At 37.1% G+C, this 20,071-nt stretch overlaps 1 protein-coding gene across 1 annotated transcript in view; it reads right to left on the bottom strand.

Annotated features, from left to right (window-relative positions):
* ANO3 (anoctamin 3) overlaps positions 1 to 20,071 on the bottom strand; it is a 266,818-nt gene that overhangs the window by 100,825 nt on the left and 145,922 nt on the right. The window contains exons 5-6 of the mRNA XM_058546154.1: positions 15,937 to 16,095; positions 4,136 to 4,236 (exon numbers count right to left, since the gene is read on the bottom strand). Coding sequence (XP_058402137.1) covers positions 4,136 to 4,236; positions 15,937 to 16,095 — 260 coding nt within the window. The remainder of the gene's footprint in view (positions 1 to 4,135; positions 4,237 to 15,936; positions 16,096 to 20,071) is intronic.

The raw sequence follows: 20,071 nt of genomic DNA, 5'->3' as shown, positions 1-20,071 counted from the left end.
AAACTGAATTGGCCATCATGAAAACACTTTGCCACTTAGTTTATGCTTGAATAGCATTCTGTTTTTATGAGCTGGCTGCTATCCCAAATTTCAGGTGTTCCTTATAAATAAATGAGAAGTGAGTTACTGAGTTAGTTAATGCTACATCTATTATTTAAATTGAACTGGAAAGATGTTCCAAAAGAACTCTGTGTTCCAGCATTTCTCAAACTGTTTTCCCCAAGAACACTTTCATATTAAGATAAAAGAAAAATTCCATCATCATATGGAAATTAGGGAAAAGCTGTTCTGTATAACTGCCTCTTGAAATTTATAAGAATTGTGCGAGTTATTAAAATATTAAAATCTCCAAGACAATATTTCTTTACTATCTGTAACAGAGTCATTTGGGATGCTTGTTAAAAATGTATATACCCAATCCTATCCCAGACCTAATATGCCAGAATCCCTGGGTGTAGGTTCCAGGAAGCTTCATTTTTACTAAATTTCCCAGGTGACTCTGATGCACTCTAAAGACTGAGAACCACTTTTCTAAAAATTCCTACAGTAAATAAACTTATGTTTAACTCAGAAATTCAGAAACATATTTGGTCACAGGATATTTTTCTCTTAAGATTCTCTGACACTAGTATTACTCTGACACACTTTGGAAAAGAGTGTATACTTTACAATATTTATAGAATTCCAATGGCATTTTCCAAAAGTTTCAGTAGTGTGTCCACCATGGGTGACCCTGCTGGTATTTGAAATACCAGTGGCATAGTTTTCAGCATCACAACACACAGCTGCTACAGTATGACAACCAATAGGTGGGTGGTGTCATGAACTCGGGCCAGAGCAGTGAGGGCCCCGAATCTTAACCATGAGACCACCAGGGCTGGCTAAATGCAATCTTACCAGGAAATAAAAAATGAATATCATTTATAAAGAGCAAAACATCCTTCTTCAAAACCTCCCCTGGGATGGAAGGACAATATGGCACACAGCTTAGAGACCTAAGATCTAATTTATACAAACTGAGGACACTCACAGTCTTGCAAGGGGATTGTTTTTAATGAACTACTAAGGAAAAGAAACAAAGGAATTAAATTTGGTACAGATTTTTTTAAAAAATGAGAATATATGAGAATACTGATTATTCTTCAATTAGAGTTCCTCAAAACTTATACCCAAGGCAAGAGCTAGGAAAATGAGAGAAAGGAGACCAATGTGCTCTAACAGACTTTCAATTTTTAAAGTTAGTAAAATCCATCTGAGATGGTGGAAAGGGCTATACGAAAAGCATGACACCAAAATTGTGTTGCCATGGTCTTTATAAGACTTTTTCCCCATAGACTACAACAGAAGGAGCATACTTTGAATGTATGTTGATGAAGAAAGAGAAACTGTCTTTGAAATTATAAATGTCAAATACCTGGGGTAAAGCAAACATGTTAACTGACATTTACTTTTTCTTTGAATGAAAGTATAACTGCAAATTAGTAATAAGTGCCTTTGGCAGGATCTAACAGTCAAATGATGCCAAATTCCCCCTTGGATAGCAAAAAAGGAACCAATCTTCTGGACTCCTGGCAAACATCTGTTTTGTATAACATCCAGAGGAGATAGGTGGAAGACATGCTCACTTTCTGATGAGATGTTTTAACACAACGTTCACTCCACCTGAACTGAACCTGAATACTGAAACCCACTGCAATGGCATGCTTTGTGATAGCCTCCAAGGGTTTCCTCCCTTTAGATCTACAAGGAAATTAGTTTGTGCATAAATTCAACTATAACTTTTCTTAGAAACAATGGTGAAATCACAGAAATAGAGGCAGGATGAAGGCATGCAAAATCGGTCAGGCTAATTTGGAAATTCTTTAGCAATTTCAATCTGATATCAGAAAGTTGGTCATTGTCTTGGGTGTCGCACTTCTTTTGCATCCTTGTTTACATCCTGCAGTCAAATTAGAACTTGTTAAAAATAAATAATTTCATAAGGATGTAAACAAATAAAATAATAGGGAGCCACAATTCCACTCATCAGAAGCAATCATTTTTAGCATATTATATTTTCTTTCAATTTTATTTCAATGCATTTTACATTGCTGGCATCACATCGCATGAATAAATACATATCCTATATACATTTTATTTAAAGTTTATTATTTATTATTTACCTAGATAATTAATAAATTCTTGTACCCATTCATTTTATAAATGAATTACATTCTATTGCAGGGTATATTCTAATTTACTTAAATCTTCTACTATTGAACATAGAAGATATTTCAATTTTCCACAATTATAAATAATATCTCAGGGAATGTTTCTACACATTTTTCAATTATCTTATTAAGCTAAAAAGTGGAGGCTATGAAAATTTTTAGTGCTCACAGAAAATATTTTCAAATTGAGTTTCAGAATATTTTATGAAGTTTAACTCCCACCATCAATAAAGGTGATTATTTACCATATCTGTGCTAGGTTCGAAGATTACTACTTGAAATTCTTTGCTAATTTCATAGTTTAAAATTTATTCCTTGTTTTAATTCTGCATGATTTTGTGTATCATGAATATGTACAGACCAAACAAGAAGAAATCAGACAGAGTACATGGCAAGTACTCTCCCATTATCAGCCTCTCATAAGTCCCAGGTGAGTAGTTCAAAAGACTTTTTAGAAGGAGACATAGTGTCAACAGGAAAAACTTCAGAAGTCAAGAAATGTAGGGTAGCACAAGGGTATACTTACCTAGTTGTGCTCTCAGGATCGGTTCAATATAATGACCCGAATTGAAAGCAGTCCTCTGCAGACATCAAACTATCTCATCATAACACAACATTGCATAGGCACTGATTTGTTTCTTTCAGGGACCAAGTTTCATAGACATGTACAAACTTTACTTTCTCTTAGTAACTTATTTATCATTTGCATAAGGTGCTGAAGAACTAGAAAGACTTCTTTCCTTTATATCTCCTTTTGCTTTTATTTTATTGTCATTAATTTTTGCCAAGCTCTTTGAGGTATTGTTTGCTTATCTCCTAATTATCATCTGTATAGAGAACTTTTAAACCTTTAGCCAAGCAGGAAGGTGAGCCAATTTAGGCATATAATTCTAATATTGTCAGTAAGCCTCCTCAGTAGTTGACAATGCTCAATCAAGTTCTGTTTGTGGGCAATGACTGTGGTTGCATCTTTCAAAGCCTGAGGTGTTTCAAATAACTAAAAAGATGGGATCAATATCTCATACTTTATCTTGCATACTGTAAAGGCTTGTCATGAGATTTGAGCATGTCAGCACTCTTACCAAAGTTAGCCTCTTCCATGTTACTAGGTCTGAGACATTTCTCCACATTTTTGAACTGCGCTCTTACTGTTCATTCATATTCATTATCTAGAGGCTCATTTACTTGGTATCCTGTTACTCTGAAACTTTTTAAACCTTCTTAGCAGCTGATGAAGCATACTGAGTTCCAAATAAGTGTAAATGTTCATATTTTTGCACATAGTAGGAAAACTGTTGAATTTTACTTTAAGAAGTGATGGAAGAAAGTGATACATTCTGCAAATAACACAAGATACACAATAGAGGGAAACTGATGTCTATTCAATCTTCGCTTGCCTAGAGGAAGGAATGAAACATCTTTGAACTGAGCTGGCCTCTCATTACCATTTATCCTTTGGTACTGAGGACAGAGCTAAAAACCATCCTGGTTGAATTGCACCTGAGGAATAATTCTTGCTAACCACCGTACAGAGAAGAACACCTTATTTGTATCCATAAGGATGTTACACACTTACATTTCCCAACTTCCACTAAAACAATGGGATTTCTATCTATCCATATGAAATAGGAAATGAGATTGATCCCATAACATGGGATTATGTTATAAGTTAAAATTTGAAAACGAATCGTTTTCCATCCCTGTAGGCAAGTCACCTGGAAATGACATAAAACATTCAGGGGACCAGAAAGTTTACCATATTAGACAAAAAAATTATAAGGAAAAAAACTGTTCAAAAAGCCTAACCTTTGGAAGAAAAAGCATTTCCTCTCTAGAAAGGGTTACATTTATTGCTCTAAGGTTTTGCAAAAACCAGACTTATCTTAATATACATTGAGATAGAATGAAATAAAATTTGAAAGTACCTGAAGGGCATCCTGATACTCAGCCTCTCTGCATACTTGCACAGTGTGTCCCATGGAATGTGAATTTTAATAAACATGATATCAGGGTTTGCAACAGCTGGCTGCAAAGTATAGCAAGACAGGTACCATTATTTAGAATCAGAGCTGAGGATATCATGCCACAATTTGATTTGAGAGGACAGAACACTGTCCCCTTGGCTACCCATGAATCATTGTCACTCATTTAAAAGGAATTTATATGAATAAAAAATTCTTAATACAGGAAAAGCTTAATAAAAATGTAATAATGCCATTGTATATAAGAAATAATCATCTATATGAGTTAGTGCATTTTCTTATATGGATCGTTATCAAGATGAGAATCCCTAATCAGAATGATCATGAGCCAATTAGGAATCTGAAGTCATTCTCGATGAACACTTCATTATAATCCTCTCATTCCTGCTCAGAAGAGGTAGAAAACACTTACACTTTCCACCAGTCATTCATTAATTCATTCATTTACTCTTTTTTTTTTTTTTTTTAATTTTTTGTTTATTGCAGTAACATTGGTTTATAACAGTGTAAAAGTTTCAGGTGTACATCATTGTACTTCTATTTCTGCATAGATTACATCATGTTCACCACCAAAATACTAATTACAACCCATCACCACACACATGTACCGAATTATCCCTTTCACCCTCCTCCCTCCCGCCTTCCCCTCTGGTAACCACCAATCCAATCTCTGTCCCTATGTGTTTGTTTGTTGTTGTTATTATCTACTACTTAATGAAGGAAATCAGTATTTGACCTTCTCCCTCTGACTTATTTCACTTTGCATTATACCCTCAATGTCCATCCATGTTGTCACAAATGGCTGGATTTCATCCTTTCTTATGGCTGAGTAGTATTCCATTGTGTATATATACCACAGCTTCTTTATCCATTCGTCCCTTGATGGGCACTTAGGTTGCTTCCAAGTCTTGGCTATTGTGAATAACGCTGCAATAAACACAGGGGTGCATGAACCTTTGTAAATCGGTGTTTTCAAGTTCTTTGGATAAATACTCAACAGTGGAATAGCTGGATCATATGGTAGTTCTATCCTTGATTTTTTGAGGAATCTCCATACTGTTTTCCATAGTGGCTGGACCAGTTTGCACTCCCACCAGCAGTGTATGAGAGTTCCCTTCTCTCCACATCCTCTCCAACACATGTTGTTTCCTGTCTTGTTAATTATAGCCATTCTGACGGGCGTGAGGTGACATCTCATTGTAGTTTTGATTTGCATTTCCCTGATAGTTAGTGATTTTGAACATCTTTTCATGTGTCTGTTGGCCATCTGTATATCTTCTTTGGAGAAATGTCTGTTCAGGTCTTTTGCCTATTTTTTAATTGGGTTGTTAGCTTTTTTGTTGTTGAGATGCATGAGTTCTTTATATATTTTGGAGATTAAGCCCTTCATTTACTCTTTTACCACAATTTACTGAGAAATTACTACTCGCTAGGTGCTGTGAAAATCCTGGGAAAAAATGGAGTATAGAGCATACAAGTCCGTGACCTTACAGAGCTGTCAAATTTGTACACTTACTCTAACGTTTTAGCCCACTTTTACTTGTATCGGGAGATCATAAGAAATTAAGTGTCTTTGATGGACAAGAGGTTTTTTAGCAGAGTCAAGTGTGCATCAGAATTATCTACAGAGCTTTTTACAAAATTGTGTATCATGGTCTAATTCTTAAGAATTCTCATAATTGGATTCCATAGTTCTGAATATTTTGCTTGTATCACTAGTGAGAGAATCAGATGTCTTTCTGAACCAGATAATCTTCAAGATTCTTAGATTTGGTCCAGTAGTCTAAAATAAGTAACTAACTAAATAATTGACTACTTTGGCATTACGTATCATTCATGTTCATATTCTACTTTTTTACAAAAAGTCTAGACAGTTATTTTCTGAAGATCCTCCAATGTCTGAGGCCCACAGAACACAGAACAAGTTTTGGCCATTCTAGCAATGAATTCCACAGAGCTCATCCTTCATGTGATTACAGGAGCTGAACATTTGTGAAAAAGAACTGCTGTTTGCTTCCATTTGGACACATGTGCCAGGTTAGACACAGCTGGACTCTGTTTGGTTAATGCTGTTCATTTAAAGTTCAACTAGATGGAACTTGTCAAGAAACATGTCAACATCAAAAGCTCAAAAGTATGGAAGAAAGTTATCAGTTTAATTTAAAATCATATGTTTCAAAATTAAAATGCACAATTTTTATATTCATATATTCATATTTTGAAAATCACCATGGAAAAAATAGCAAAAGGTGCTTTCACATCAGTACAATTTCCAAAGGACTTTCCTACTTTGAATATATTTAAGTTAAAGGTAAAGAATGATGGAAATAAAAATTGACAATGACAGAACACAGAGTATATCTTAACTATCTACAGGCCTTTGGATTCAGGCCAAGGTTACACACATTAGCTATGCTTGAGGAAATGATGTGTATAATTTTTTTAAATGAGCATTAATTCATTTAAACAATTATTTGTTAAAAAGTATATTTTTCACACAGCTGGAAATCTGTCACTGATGAAGGAAAAGGAGAACAATTATGATATTGATATCTTCAGGTTCTTTTTAGTGACTGTCCCAGACTTGGTTGAAAGCTTTCAGTGCAGGAGAGATAGAGATAAGAAAACCTTTTTTTTTTTTTTTTTGTGAGGAAGATCAGCCCTGAGCTAACATCCGTGCTAATCCTCCTCTTTTTTGCTGAGGAAGACCGGCCCTGAGCTAACATCTATTGCCAATCCTCTTCCTTTTTTTTTTTCCCCAAAGCCTCAGTAGATAGTTGTACGTCATGGCTGCATATCCTTCTAGTTGCTGTATGTGGGACACGGCCTCAGCATGGCCGGAGAAGCGGTGCATCGGTGCGCGCCCAGGATCCGAACCCCGGCCGTCAGTAGCGGAGCGCACACACTTAACTGCTAAGCCACTCGGCCGGCCCAAGAAAACCTTTTTAAAACATAAAGAAGCATAGGCATTCACCTATTTAAATGACTCCAGCATCTGAGTCATGGGAAAGAAGCATTTCATGTTTCATTACAGACACACATTGCTTAACGACTGGGATAGCTCTGAGAAATGTATCATTAGGTGATTTCGTCATTGTGTGAACATCATAGAGAGTACTTACACAAACCTAGATGGTATAGCCTACTACACCTAATGGTACTAATGGTACCTAATCTTATAGGACTGCTGTTGTACATGTGGTCTGTCATTGACTGAAACGTTGTTATGCAGTGCATGCCTAGTTTTTCCTGCTTTATTCATACAGAAGTTCTTATACTCAAAATGATAACAAAGATTCTTCTTTTGAAATTATGGCGTTGGCTACCAGTGTTACACCAACTTGCCTTCTACTTGCCCAGCACAATTTAAATTGCATCAATCCCAACTGCCTACTTAGAAGAAATCACATGGCATGGTAGAATGAACACGGTATTTGAAGTCACAGAAACTTAAGTGCAAATTCGATCTCTACCATTTACCAGCTCTATGACCTTGGGAAAACTACCTAACATCGCTGATCCTCAGTTTGCTCTCTCCCTAACAAACGGAGAGGATGATCTTAACTCACAGAGTTGTTGTGATGTTATGAGATACTGGATATATAAAGTACCCAAGGATAGCAGGTTATCCAGAATTGTGACTTCTCAGTTGAAAGCATGCCTCTCGAATCAGACTCTAGCCAAAATAATGGAAAATTTCAAAGGTTCACTAGAATCTTTGTATTTTCTTTTCCTCAGTAAACACCTTCCTGATTCATCTTTGCTGGAGCCTGTCCCATGATTTTGTAAGGCTTCTTTAATAGGACTTTGAGTTTTCTCAGTATAAAACCAGTAACAACCTACGATTTGCAGAAAACTCTGAAGTAGAGTGACTTCAATTGAATGATTGAAGAGTTAAATATTTTTTCTGGTAATATAAACTAGGTATAAATTATAATAAAACTTTATTTCTACAGACTATAGTTTCTTTGGAAGATTTGTCTCTTTCCTCTGTATATATTTAAATTGTCCTATGCCTGAATGCTATTGTTTGTTCCTGGGGAGATGTGGGTTCTTTTTTAGAAGTTAGTCAAAGGGAGAAAAAAAATAAGACCCTCAAGATTACAGAAAACATATCTAATGCTCACTTTCCCCAGAATCTGGAAGAGAGACCTCCATGAAAATGAAAGAGTCTAGACTCAGACAAAATCAATCTATACGAGACTCACACATTCCACGTGTAGGATGATTTAAGGCTGAATAACCAAGACCTTGAGAAATGCACTGATGTTTGATCATTGCATTCCCTCCAGTGGTTCCATGCGAGTTTGAAAGTGGGGATCCCTATTGTGGACTAGGCAGATTCTGCAGCAAAAAATAGTTTGTCAGGAGATGAGCCTTATTCTGGTAGGAATGGAGATCTCATTCTCCCTCAGAGCATCCCAGGTCCTGAAGTCGAGGCATGTTGGTCCAGAGTACAGTAGTTACATGAAGAAGGGGTGACTAATACACATATGACTATTGGGAGAGATCTGGGAAGGTTTAACCTCCACAGCAGGAGAACTTGGGTTTCACACCACCAGCGAGTTCCTGATTTGTTTTCCCTTGGAGTATATACAGCCAGAATCTGATCACTCCCCATCTCTTCCACAGCTATCACCCTGGTCTAGGCCACCATTGTCTCTGGATTCCTATAGTGCTTTCTAACAAAGCCTTTGCCCACATAGTTGCCCCAATAGTCTACGCATTGCACAATAGCCAGAGTGATCCTTTCAAATGTAGCTCAGATCACATCATTTCTCAGAACCCCATTTCATTTAGAGTGAAAACCAAAGTTTTTTCAATGACCTACACAGCCTTTTATAATCTCACTCTCGGTATCTCCCTAACCTCCTCTCCTGCTACTCTCCCTCTCACTCCCTCCGCTTCCATCACTTGCTACTATTTGCCTGCCCTCGCCCCATCCTCCTTCCCTTACTCTATTCTTTTTCCTATAGTACTTATTATCTTCTAATGAATGGCTCTATTTATTTATGTAAGTGCCATGAGAGAAGGGATCTTTGTTTTGTTCATTCATGTATACCAAGCACCTAGTTCTATGCCAGGCACACAGTAGTCACTTATTAAGCATTCGTTTGAATGAATGAATGAGTTAACTTATTTTGAGTACACATTCTATGTACCTTGTACCTAAGCAAGAGATGATGGGGACAAGAAAGGAAATAAGCCAGAATTATTCTCAAAGAGGTGTTATGTCAGGATTCAAATTAGCATCATGAATAGCTGGCTTATCGACGATTATTAATTCATTCCTGTCAACCTCTAAGATGTGAAATAATCTAATACACTTAAATAAAAGGGATGCTTTAGAAGGATGTTTCTGCTTCTCTACCATAAAGGAGTGAAACATTAAGCTAAGTGCACATGCAACTAGAGTATTTCTAATTTTGCATGTCTTAACTAACTTAGTTAAATATATATAGGTCTTTTTCAAGAAGCATGAATTGTCTTCTTTTATGACATCCTCAACCTAATTTATCTTTTGTTATACCTTTACTTAAAACAAAACAAAACGAAAATGGTTTCATTTTCTTGCAGCTCCTGAGCAGGGGGTTGGTAAAGGGATGGTGCTGTCAGGGAGAAAGATGACCTTCACCCTTGGAATGAAAAGCTCCCAATCTGGCACTACTCTGTTTAGCTTCTGATGAAGGCGGGCTTTCTGAGCGAACAAAACACCCACTGCCTTCACACTTCACATTATTATTTAAGAATTCCATCCAAAATTCCCAAGAGGTAGCACATTCACTCTTGAGAGAAGAGGAAATTTAAAAATTGTGTTTTTACAATGTCACTCTGCAAGTTTGTGAAAGAGAGCTGAAAGAAAATAGAATGTGGCAGCTCATGGTATTAAGTCTAAGAAAAACACAAATTGCTGATACGATCTGGAAATCTACTCAGATAACAAAGCACCTACCCTGACAGTTACAGATCATCTACCTATTCAAATATGCATCATTATCTACTTATGAAGTTACCATGTAGAAACTGTCCACATCAACATGCAGCTCAATGAGGATGTGAGTCCTACTCTGTGCCAGGATCAGTGCTGAGCTTGGGTGAATGTAATTTTAAAATATGGGGACTTGTTCCCTAAGGAATACTCCCATTTTTCAGCTAAGAAATCTGATACTTGCTGACATTTTCACCATTTCATTTCCCTAAAACTCCTGTCACAAGCCCTAAATATTTTCAATTTAACATTGATTAAAATTAAGTTGCAACCAAAGGCCAGAGCCTCCAATAGTAGAAACTTCGAGAGGAAATAAAAGTTTATGATAATGCAAAACACTGGATTCGATAGTTCAGATAGCTATAAGTATTTATATACCAGTTAGTCATCAATTAACAAAAGATTTAAACTAAAAATATACTTAGCTTCTGGCTTGTCATCATAGTTAAGTTTCTTTCTGTTTGTTTAGAAGGGCAATATACTTTTTCATGATACTGATTTTTTTTAATAGTGCGGTTGGCAGAATTCTAAGTTCTCCAAGATTCTCATCCCCTGCTCTTCTTGTCCTGTGCAATCCTCGGGATACGTGAATATGATGGAATATACACTCCATGATTAAGTTATGTTACATGGTACATTTGCTGTTAAGAAAAAGAGATTATACTCCTCCATGGCAGGTGAACCCCTAACAGGGACTCAAAACAGCAGACGGACACAAGGAAAATTCTCCATTGTTGGCTTTGAAAATGAAGGGGGCCATGTGGCAAGGAATGAGAATGGCCTCTAGGAGCTGAGAATAGTTCCTGGCTGACAGCCAGCAAGGAAATAGAGACCTCAGTCCTACAACCACAAGGAATTTAATCGTGCCACAACCACATAAACTTGAAAGAGTATCTTGAGCTCCAGGTGTGAATGCAGTCTGGCCAAGACATTGATTTAAGCCTTGCGAGAAACTGAGCAAAGAGCCCAGCCATGCCATGTCCAAACCTCTGACCTACAGAACTGTGTGCTAAAAAATGAGTTTTGTTTTAAACTGCTAAATCTGTGGTAATTTTAAGCAGCAACAGAAAACCAATACAAACAGTGTCAAGAAATCTTGATTTGAAACCTTAAGACAATATTTTTTTTATGATATAATGTTAGAATGCTTATTTAGAAGCATGGTTTTGTTCACTTAAACTGTATTTGTCATAGCAGGTTGATTATACACACTAATGTTGGGATAATTAATCTGCTCCTAATTAACTCAACCATTAAAAACATCAACATTATTACTCAGAATTAGGAACATAAGTAAAAGTAACCCTTTTGTAAACATATCTTTGACAATTAAAATAAATAACTCTAGGAAATTAACTTTAAAACACAGTTCAGGAATCTTGATTTTCTTTGATATTACACCCGATATTCTAACTGTGTACTGGATCTTCCCCCTCACCCTTCCCCAAAGGCCTTTTATTTTTTATCTCATCTGTCTTCTGTTTCCCCAGTATTTTTCTTCCTTCCCTTCGCTTCCTCCCTACCTCCCAGCTTCCCTCCCTCCATCCTTCTCTCCTAGATTTCCCCATGATCATTTAAACATCTCATCTAAGAAAAAATAAAGAAAGAAAGAAGTGAAACATCATGAGATCTCTTTCCCTCTCTGGCTCTTCTTCATCCTCCCATTCACAGATAAGCAAGTTGATGACATTTGCTGCCGCCTCTAATTTACCATTATCTAGTCACTTAATTCATGCCCATCTAGCTTGCAAGTCACTCCTCAGAGAAACGATTCTCCTTGCTTTCACCAAAGAGCTCCAAATCCTCCAACTAAATGGGCCTCTTTCTCATCTTATTTGATTCTCCACAGTATTTTACCCTGTAACCACTCTTCCCTGTGACTCCTCATTCTTCTTCTTTCACCTACCTCCAACTCCTTCAACTGTCTCTTCTGCTCACCTTCCTTTTACAGACTCATTCCCAGACTCATTGCTTTCTCATTCTTTCTAGTGATTTCATCCTAATACATGGCTTATATCACCATCTATATTCCAAAGACTAAAGCATTTACCTTCAGTTCACACCCCTCATTTGCGTCTAAACACAAATTTCAAACATTTCTATTTGTATTTCTTAAAGGTACCTCAATTACTAGTTTATGACCTTCATTCCCATAATCCCATCCCACTTTCTCCCCAAATTAGCTCTCTTCTGGTCAACAGTAGTTTTATCCTGGTGATTCCTTCTGCAGATAGTATTCTGCCCCCTTGTCTTCCCGCAATGAACTCCTTTTCAGTCAGATCACTTTCTTTCAGATCACACATGCTAACATAGCTATCTAGTCACATTCCCTATATAACATTATTCTGCTGTAATTTTAGGGTAACATTCCTCACTATGCCATTTTTCTTGTCTGTTTATGGTTTCTTTCCTCCCATGAGAACGTGGCCCATTTTTATCTTGGTTCCTATTCATCTCCAGAATGTAGCATATAATAGGTGCTTCATTAATGCTCTTTGCGTGAATAAGGAAATTGCTCAAGCTGCAAGCCCAAGTTATCCCGGAGATCTTCTTTTCTTTTCCTACCATATCCAAACCACCATCAAGTGTCTATGTTTTAACATATTTATCAAATCTATTCATTTCTCTCCATCTCTAATGCCACCCATGATTTCTGTGCATCCAATCTTGCTCTTCAAATCTCTACTCTTTTCAGCAATCCACAGTATCTTTTCTGAAAACAAATATGGTCATGATACTTCCCCGCTTAAAATTATTCAAAGCTTCCCATTTTTCTTAAGAAAATCACTCAAAGTCTTAAACCACAAAATGGAATTATTTAACCCTAGCCATTCTTTCCAACCTCATCCAGTACCCTTTTTTTTTTGGTATTGAAAAATACCAGTGTCCTTTCTCCCACCACCATCCTAATATTCACTCTGTCTGCGCTGTGGTCGAGTTTGGCATCACTCATGTGAAAGGTCCACAGGTGATTCTAATGTGCAGCCAGTATTGAAAACCACATCTACCCCTTTTATTAGACCTACATTAACTACTATTCATTTTCCAAATTTTGATTCAAAGTTTATTTCTTTAATTTCACTTCTTCTCTTTCTTCTGGTCTTCCCTCGCCCTCCAGACTAGATCGTTGCCCTTGTTATAAGCCATTCTAGCACCGTTAACTTTTTTTTAAGGTCACTTATCACAATTTGAAATTATGAACGGTATCTTCATAAGGAAGAATTTTAAACATTATATCAATAAGTAGAGATTAAAAGTCACCTTTCAATCAGAATAGCTATATTCTGCAAAGCCACTTATGTACTTTCTTAGTTATGCAACTATTACTCAAGTGGAAAGAGTGTAATAAGACTTTTTTTTTTTTAATTTGCAGCACTTTCCCTTGCTTGAGTAGGCAGCGTTCCTTAGAGAGTTTTGGATCAAATTTCATAAGGCTTCTAGGCCCTTTTTGGAGGGAAGATATGCAAATGCCTCAACTCTGCTTCAGAATGAATAACATCTATTCTGGAGAACTGGGATAGCCTTTACTCTTTCCATTGCCAGGAAAAGAAGTCATTTGCCTCAATGGGGAAGTAAATGGGAGGAAAGAGGAAGTAGAGACTGGTAACTTGTGCTCAACACAATGGCTACAGTTTGTGGGGATGGTTGACTCCTGTGAAATGGGCAGTTGAGAATACATCTCCTGGCCAGCTGTCTTGGCACTCTCTTGAATTATGGGAACCAAATCCTAAGCATGTAAATGTGAACTAAAAGAGTTGTAATTGTGGAACCTAGAATTAAAAACCTCTTTGTCCAGGAACAACATACACATAGGGAAACTGTCTTGTTGAGAGCCAATCTAGACAAAAAATGAAAAAACAAAACAAAAACATCTGTTAGCAGTGACTGAAGATTGAGAGCTCAAGAATGAATGGCCTTCCCTTTAAAAGCAGAACAGGACCCCTTTCAGCTGAATAACATCCAGTATTATTCTTGGGAAAAATCTGGAGGAACAAGGGAGAGGAATACTCAAAAGAGAATCTGGACATTCCACCAAGAAAATTAGGTGGAGATTGTGAGCCCAGTCATACCTCTTTTACAATTAAACAATATTCATCACTGACTCCTACACAGAATGTAAGTTTGGTGAAGCCAGGGATGTGGTCTACTTTACTCATTGGTTCCCCAACTGCTTGCACGGTACCTGTCAAAATTATTTGCTGAATTAATAAATAATGGGAGATATGTCGGCAAAATAACTACCAGTATTATAATAGAATGTACACAGAAACTGCTCTGGGAACAGATGAGGAAGTGATTGATTCTGTTTTTGTACGGAGGGGAAATCAAATGAACAAAAGCCTGTCACAAGACTGAGTTCATAAGACTTTTTCAATAAATACTTCTTGATTGAATTAGTCACCAGTGATATGGATATTCTGGGTTAAAATTCCCAGAAGAGGCATAAAAAAGGAAACACAACTAAAGGAGTCAATAGAAATTGAGATCAGAATTCCACTTGCCCAATTCTGTAACACTAGACAGCGTGTAAAGAAATCCTTACCTTGTAAAGAGTCAAGGCATTTTATGCTTGTTATTTTATACATATTAAGAGTTTCAATAAATATAAATGGATAAGTTTTTTGAGGGCCACCTCAAGTTATAGTTCAGTATTTTTTAATGCGTGTTCCTCAGAAAACGAATCATAGGAGATATCCCTCAGGGAAAAAAAAGAGGGGGTTCCAATAGCATATCTAAGTATCTGTGTGTACTCTATTTCATTGATAAAGCTTATTAGCAGATTATCTAGATCTGAATGAAAAGGAGTCATTTACTGGCCATTTTAATAGGTGTGTAGTGGTATCTTGTTGGTTTTTTTTTTGTTTTGTTTTTGCTGAGGAAGATTTGCCCTGAACCAACATTCATGCCAATCTTCCTCTATATTTTAGTATGTGGGCCGCCAGCACAGCATGGCCACTAACAGAGCAGTGTAGGTCCGTGCCTGGAACTGAACCCGGGCCATCAAAGCAGAGCATGCTGAACTTAACCACTAGGCCACCAGGGCTGGCCCTGGTATCTTGCTTTTTTAATTTTCATTTTCCTGATGACATATGATGTGGACCATCTTTTCACATGCTTATTTGCCATCTGTATATCTTCTTTGGTGAGGTGTCTATTAAGATCTTTGGCCCGTTTTTTAACTGAGTTGTTTGTTTTGTTATCATTGATTTTTAAAAGTTCTTTGTATATCTTGGGTAACAGTCCTTTATCAGATGCATCTTTTGCGAATATTTTCTCCCAGTCTGTGGCTTGTCTTCTCATTCTCTTTTGTGGGGGCAGGGGGTACATGGAAAATCTATGTACCTTCCTCTCAATTTTGCTGTGATCCTAAAACTGCTCTAAAAAATTAAAGCATAAAAGAAAAAGGATTGGGAAGAAAATGAATCATACTTCCTGTATTAAAAGCCAGACATCAACAGTTTGGCAAACTCTTTTTTTTTCAACATTTAGTTTTTCTTTTCAAAGGGTTTTGTACTTTACATAGGTATAATCATTCCTCCCTCAATTTTTAAAATTGTAAAAATAGTTATGCCCTTTGAAAAATATTTAAATTTATAGAAATGTATAGAGTAAAAAAGGAATACATAATTTAAATGGGACTATACATATGTATTTCTTTTACATTTGGGAGAAAATAACTGCACATTTTATAAAGCCATGTGCTATACACTTTCCATACTAAAATATAAGCGATCATATCTCTTTCAACACCTACCTCCTTCTCCAACATCAAGCCTTCTGCTCTGAGGTTCTTTTCAAATGTGTTTCTTTTGTCATATTGTATATTTGACTTTCTATAAACCAGGATGTAATCAATCCGCTTTTTGCCATCTTTGAACAGAAGTCCACTGGATGCTATGTAATTCATGTCATTCTGCAAATAAAGCAGTGATTGTTAATAGTGTAGGTTACATAAGCACACACATTTTGGTTTCAGTAACTTCCGTTTGGATACTGGCAATCCAATATCAAAAAATGAGATATGGAAAGATAAGATACAGAAAGATGATTTTAAAAGTTTGCAATCTACTATAGGAGGCAAGCTAGCAAGGGATGTTCCAGGGTTTGAAATCAGGCAGTCTGATACCAGAACCTGGGTTCTCTGATGCTGGCATCAAAATGCATATGTTTTCTTCAATAAGGTCCTATAAAAATCACTGTAGCTAACATAAATTGAGTATTTACTCAACATCAGGTCCAGACATAGGTGCTTTACATGTCTTATCTTACGTAATACTCACAACTTGTATTTGACAGATAAAGACACTAAGACTTAAACAATATAGGTACTGAGAACCGAAACCAACATAATTTCCTATATTAAATGATGCTCAGACCAGACATTATTTTCCTAAACCTGTGATCAACAACATTAAACTAAACAATACTTCTTTAACTGCTTGCTCCAAGAAATACTTGCTCCCAGGATATAAGACTATATCCAACTAAAACAGCTTACTCACCAAAACCAATTGCTCACTTCATCAAGACTGCTTTAAGGCCCTCCCCTTGCTGTGCCCACCCGTTCCAGCTGTTTTTCACAGACTTTGCCCAATTTTCAACCAAATTTCTGCCATGCAAAGCTTACCTTAAAATCTCTCAGCCCAAGTCCCAGAACCCTTTGAAAACTCTTCCCTAACTTTGCCTTTTTGAAACACTACTAAGACTGCCCAGATGATATCCTTATTTGCTGTAACTTTAATAAAATCAGCTTTACTGATCAACAGATTTTCCCGATGGTCTTCTTAGAGGGGGCGCTTTACCAGTATATTGCCCAAGATCACTGAAGAGCCAGGACTTGAATCCAATTTTGACTCCAGATCCGTGTTCTTATCTATTATATACGTTATCCTTCTTTCCCCACATTTTCTATCAAACTATTTGAACATCTGCACCAACTCTCTATTCTATTTTTCCCATACAGGCATTTGAGATTCAAAAAATTTCCTAACATTTGGAGAGCTATTTGATAATTTCAGACAAAGGCATCTCAGACTTCTTTGGAGGAGACTGCTTGGGACATGCACACAGCTAAAAGTAAAAGAAGTGAGGACCAGAGTAACCTGGTGGCCAAGGAGATAAAGGCCAAGGAGTCATCCAGGTGAAGCAACAAAAAAGATACCTGAGAGACCGTCATCCGACAGGGACAGGTTAGGTTGCCTCAGGAGCTCTTGCCTTTTAGAGAGCATAGGTTCAAGTGTGTGAATTCGGAGTACTAGAGACTTCCAGCCTCAAGGACAAGAAGGCTTTGCACAACCTTTTCTTCAAAGAGTTAAAAAGTTTTGAGATTTCCAGGATTATTTTATTGGGTACCACAAAGGGGCTAAGTAACCAACTTCAAAGGAGTTACCAAAACTTTGTAGTTGCATAATAATAACAATGACAATAATAGCTATCACTAATTGATCACTTACTATGTGCCAGGAAATGTGCCAAATGCTTTACAAGGGCAGTTGATTTAATTCTCACAACACTTTAAGGTAGATACTGACATGAGAACACAGAAGCTAAAGAGGTTAAGTGACATCGCTGATGTCATGGAAAAGGCAATGGTGAAGCCAGAACTCTTGCCTGTTTGATATTATGTGGTCTTGACAACTATATTAAAAAAGACAAAGACGCATATACAAGTACACATTACTAGGACCAGGGCTTGAGAAGTTACAGAAGGCTAACCAAAAAAAGGCCATTTACAGCTCTTACATGATGGAGATACTGAGGATTTATGGCCACAGAAGACACAGTTAAGTTCAGACTTCAGAGTGCTTTTGCCTCCACCACTCCAGAGACTTCTCTGGTCAAGGTCACCAATGACATACTCATTGCTATATCCAACTATCAATTTTCTATCCTCTTCTTATTTTACGTTTCAGTAGTTGAAGCCCTCACTCCTCCTTGAAACACTATTTTCCTTTGACTCCTCAGATGTCTCATTTATTTGGATTTTCTCCTACTTAAATGATTACTCATTCTCAGCTTCTAATGGTTCCTCTCTTCCTCTGACTTGTTCATGGACCAGTCATTGGTTATCTTGCCTTCTTTTTTGTTGTTGTTTTTTCAGATTTATATATTTATTTATTTATTTATTTTCCCCCCAAAGCCCCAGTAAATAGTTATATGTCATAGCTGCACATCCTTCTAGTTGCTGTATGTGGGACACGGCCTCAGTATGGCCGGAGAAGCGGTGCGTCGGTACGCGCCGGGGATCCGAACCCGGGCCTCCAGCAGCAGAGCGCGCGCACTTAACTGCTAAGCCATGGGGCCGGCCCATCTCTTGCCTTCTTTATCTATATCCCCTTCCTTGTGATTCTATCCAGTCTTGTGGCTTTAAATAACCATCTCTACGCTGACAACTACATAATTAATATTCACAGGCTTGTGGATCCAACTGCCTTGTTGATTTCTTCACTTGGATGTCTAATGGACATCTCAAAGTTGACTGTCCAAAACAGAATTCCTTATTTTCTCCAAGCAAGTGTTTCCCAAAACCTTCTTTATGCTGGTTGATTGCAACTCTAACCTTTCAATTGCTTAGATCAAAAGTCTCGAGTTATTTTTGTTTCCTTTCTTTTCTACCCACCTAACATTCAAATCATCAGGAAGTTCCTCAAAAATATATTTAGAATCTGGCCACTTTCTAACATCTTCATTACTACTACTCTGGTCTCTGCCATATCATCTCTTGACTGAATGAACGCAACAGCCTGCCTCCTCTCCTGGCGTCAACCTTGGCTCCTCTACAGTCTGTTCTCAACACGACAACTGAGAACCCTGAGTGATCCTTCATGTTATACACTACATCATGTAACTCCTCTCCTCAAGATCCTCCAATTGCTTTCCATGATCCTCCACTCTTGATCCTACTGTCCCTAATCTGTTTCCCCCCAGCACTTGTTAACTTCCAACACTAAAAAATTTATTTCTTAATTATCTTTCGTTTACTGTTTGCCTTATTCTACTAGAATATAAATTTTATGAAGGTAAGAATTTTTTACTGTTTTGTTCACAGAGTATTTCAAGCATCAAACCCAGGGCCAGACACATAGTAGGCATCAATAAATATCTGTGGGAAGAAGGAAGAAAGGAAGGAAAGGAGGGAGAAAGGCAGGGAGTATCCACAGTCCTGTGTATCCAGGTAGGGCTAACCTCAAAAACATAAGGCCAAGAAAATACCACATGGTCATTTCTCATCCTCTTCCCTCCAATGTTTACAAAAAATCAGATTATAACAGGTTAAGAGGAATAATCACCAAATTGTAACAAAACCGCAATTGCCATGGCTTGCCCTGTTTTATACCTACGACCCACCGCCTCCAGGCATCTCCATGCTAATCTAAACAAGGATTGGGCTAAAATGAAATCATATACAAATTTTCCTCTGCATTTCCTTTTGCATAAAATATACCACCCTCTCCAGGCCAGGATTAAGTATCCCCTGAGTCTTATAGCACTAATAACATATTTAATCCCATGTGAAGGCAGAAGTCCTTTAATAAGAAGACCCAGAAATCAAATGATTGGTTGGTAGAAAAACTATGAGAAGACAAGATAGTGTTTAATAGATTTTATGTGCTTTTCATATTTTAAGAGCAGCATGGCCTGAAAGTGGAAGCCTGAGAGTCACTCTTTTTATTACTCTTAGTCTAAGCAAAATAAATGTTAAACTCTCTCAGAGAAACAGCAGCCTTACTATTAAAAAGAAACTACATCTTTTTTACAATAAGTGACCTTAGGCATTATTCATAAGCTTTGTCTCTCTCTAAGTAAATATGTTCACAATAAAACTCTATTAACTAGCATTCTAATTTATTATCTAATTATTCTATCAATTCTAAATTATTAACGACGAG

The sequence above is a fragment of the Diceros bicornis genome, chromosome 7 (assembly GCF_020826845.1).
Source record: "Diceros bicornis minor isolate mBicDic1 chromosome 7, mDicBic1.mat.cur, whole genome shotgun sequence".
Lineage (NCBI taxonomy): Eukaryota > Metazoa > Chordata > Mammalia > Perissodactyla > Rhinocerotidae > Diceros > Diceros bicornis.
Note: the sequence above shows the minus strand (reverse complement) of the source record. Positions and strands in the feature narration are given on the sequence as shown.